Source organism: Peromyscus californicus, unplaced genomic scaffold, assembly GCF_007827085.1.
Source record: "Peromyscus californicus insignis strain IS unplaced genomic scaffold, ASM782708v3 Scaffold_5__1_contigs__length_169319896, whole genome shotgun sequence".
Lineage (NCBI taxonomy): Eukaryota > Metazoa > Chordata > Mammalia > Rodentia > Cricetidae > Peromyscus > Peromyscus californicus.
The window spans coordinates 144,887,489-144,890,322 of record NW_026294573.1 but is presented as its reverse complement, the minus strand read 5'-3'; the positions used below and the strand labels follow the sequence as shown (position 1 = coordinate 144,890,322).

At 43.6% G+C, this 2,834-nt stretch overlaps 1 protein-coding gene across 1 annotated transcript; it reads left to right on the top strand.

The window, feature by feature from the left end:
- Positions 1–553: 553 nt before the first annotated feature.
- Positions 554–1,007, top strand: LOC128097403 (60S ribosomal protein L31-like). The gene has a single exon (XM_052717898.1). The coding sequence runs from the start codon at positions 596–598 to the stop codon at positions 971–973; it is 378 nt and encodes a 125-aa protein (XP_052573858.1). The 5' UTR covers positions 554–595; the 3' UTR covers positions 974–1,007.
- Positions 1,008–2,834: the final 1,827 nt, after the last annotated feature.

Genomic DNA, 2,834 nt, shown 5'->3' with positions numbered 1-2,834 from the left:
TTCTCAGTCGGGATTCCCTCTTCCAGGGCATGTCTAGGCTGGTGTCAAGTTGGTAAAATCAACCAGCACCCTTGGAAAAGTAAGAATGGTGCCTCCCACTCTCCTGGAATCCAGGGACCTGGGGAGTCTGTCAGGGGCTAGAGATTCACAGACAGACTTCCAGCTGGGGGCTTGCCTTTCAGTACATCATGGCTGGAAGAGAGAGGTTGCTGCAGATGGGTGTGGCATGACGAGCCTGTAGCTTGGACCCAACATCTGCCAAGAGAAGATGATGTAGGAAAAAGGCCCATTGTTGTGGACTATTATTTTAACTGGGCAAAGATGTGTTTCATTTGTTTATGCTGCAGAATATTACTTTAACTGTGTGAAGGAGTGTTACTTTTGCTTATGCTGCATTTGTTTGATGATGTAAAGGTGTGTGTTTAATTTTGTAAAAATGTGTTGCATCTCTTTCACCAAGCCTTCTTAAGACACCTGATTGGATGGTGGACTGGCAGGGTCGGCTTTGGGCAACCCTGGGCGGATTCTGAGAGGGGGGAAATCGGCTCGGGGTTTTGCCCTGCCTGCTTAGAGCCTCCTGTCGCCTGCATTTTAGATGGCTCCGGCAAAGAAGGGTGGCGAGAAGAAGAAGGGCCGTTCTGCCATCAGCGAGGTGGTGACCCGAGAACACACCATCAACATCCACAAGCGCATCCATGGAGTGGGCTTCAAGAAGCGTGCCCCTAGGTCACTCAAAGAAATCCGAAAATTTGCCATGAAGGAGATGGGTACTCCAGATGTGCGCATTGATACTAGGCTCAATAAAGCCGTCTGGGCCAAAGGAATAAGGAATGTTCCATACCGTATCCGTGTACGTTTGTCCAGAAAACATAATGAGGATGAGGACTCACCAAACAAGCTCTACACATTGGTAACTTACATACCTGTTACCACATTCAAAAATCTACAGACAGTCAATGTGGATGAGAACTAAGCTGCAGAGTGTCAAATAAAGTTGGAGAACTACCTTCAAACAAAGAAAAAAGACACCTGATTGGTCTACTAAAAATCTTAATGGCCAATAGCTGGGCAACAGAAAAGATAGGTGGGGCCGACATGCAGAGAGAATAAATAGGAAGAGAAATCTAGGCTCAAGAGAAGAGTGAGGGAAGGAGGAGAGAATGAGGGACATGCCTGGAGCAAGAAGCCAGGCAGACACCAGCCAGCAGACATGAGAAGCAGTGAAAGTAAGATATACAGAAGGAAGAAAATTAATAAGCCCCAAGGCAAAAGGTAGATAAAGAGAAACAGGTTAATTTAAGTTAAAAGAGCTAGCCAGAAAAGAGCTAAGCTAAGACCTAGTATTCAAAACTAAGAATAAGTCTTTGTGTCATGGTTGGAGAGCTGAATGGTGGCCAAAAAAGAAAAAGCCTGGTACACCCCATCTTTAAAGAAGAGACACCAAATTTGTCTATCCATGATTGTAGATGTCCTGGCCTCTATACCAGTGGGTAATATCTGTGCTTATAAATTAACAGTGTAAGTTGTGTCTTATGATGGCTCAGACAGACCAAGATGGTCATAGGTTTGTTATGTTCTGAGCCGCACTGTTATTTAATGTATGTTGAAGGGTGCTCATGTCAACCAGCTACTGGCTGGTGTTCCATCCCCGCTTCCTCATGGTCACACAGTGGGGAATCTAGAAACCTCCATTTTCACCAACAGTAAACCTACATGACATCCATGAAGATACACTAACCCAGTTACAGTTTCCTGTAGTCTTCTTCACACCAAAGGATTTGTTTTATTCTTTTCTTAAAAAAAAAAAAAAAAACCTTTTCGTATGTGAAGATAGGTGCACAGGAATGCAGTTACCTGAAAAGGGAAGATCCCCAAGATCTGGAATATAGGCTGTCTTGGGTTGCCCAGTCTGGATGCTGGGAACCAAACTTGGCGCTTCTACGTGCAAGGTGTGTGCTCTTAATCACTGAACTGTCTCCCTCCCCCATGCTTTCTTTCCACAGCTTCTTAGCTTGCTGAAAGCTCGCCTGCTGCTCTGATATTTATAAAATGAACTTTGCTTTGGTTAAAATAAGACCAAAATGAAGTATTTTAATTCACTTGATTCAAGAGATAAAAAGTAATAGAAACAAAGTAGTAATAAGATCAGTGGTATTGTTAAGTTAGGTGTCCATCAACAAACAGAACTGAAACCACGTCTGCCCCTTGGTCTCAGCCCTGTCGTGTTAGGTCATTCCATTCCCCACCATGGATCACCTGGGTTAAACACTTTCCCCTCAAACACAGTTGGAGTAGAATTCTTTTCTTTTTCTTCCTTCTTTCCTTCCTTTCTTTTTCTTTTTCTTTTTCTTTTTTTTTTTTTTCTGAGACAGGGTTTCTCTGTGTAGCTTTGGTGCCTGTCCTGGATCAAGCTCTGTAGACCAGGTTGGCCTTGAGCTCACAGAGATCTGCCTGTCTCTGCCTCCCCAGTGCTGAGATTAAAGGTATGTGCCACCACCACCTGGTTTTTATTTTATTTTTATTTTTTTTATGTGTGAGACAAAGTCTCACTATGTAGCTCTGGTTGACCTATAACTCACGAAGTAGACCAGGGTAGCCTTGAACTCATGGAGAACCACCTTCCTCTGCCTCCTGAGTGCTGGGATTAAAGGCACGCACCATTACAGTCAACTGGAGCAGAATTTCTAAAACTTAAGTCTTATCACTCTGATTTCTGTACTATATTAGCCATAAAAACTACTGGCTGTGAAAAGCTAGACTTGGTGGCCCATTCTTACAATGCTAGCACTAGAAAATAGCAAGAGCAGAACACAAACAACCTAACTCAAACATGT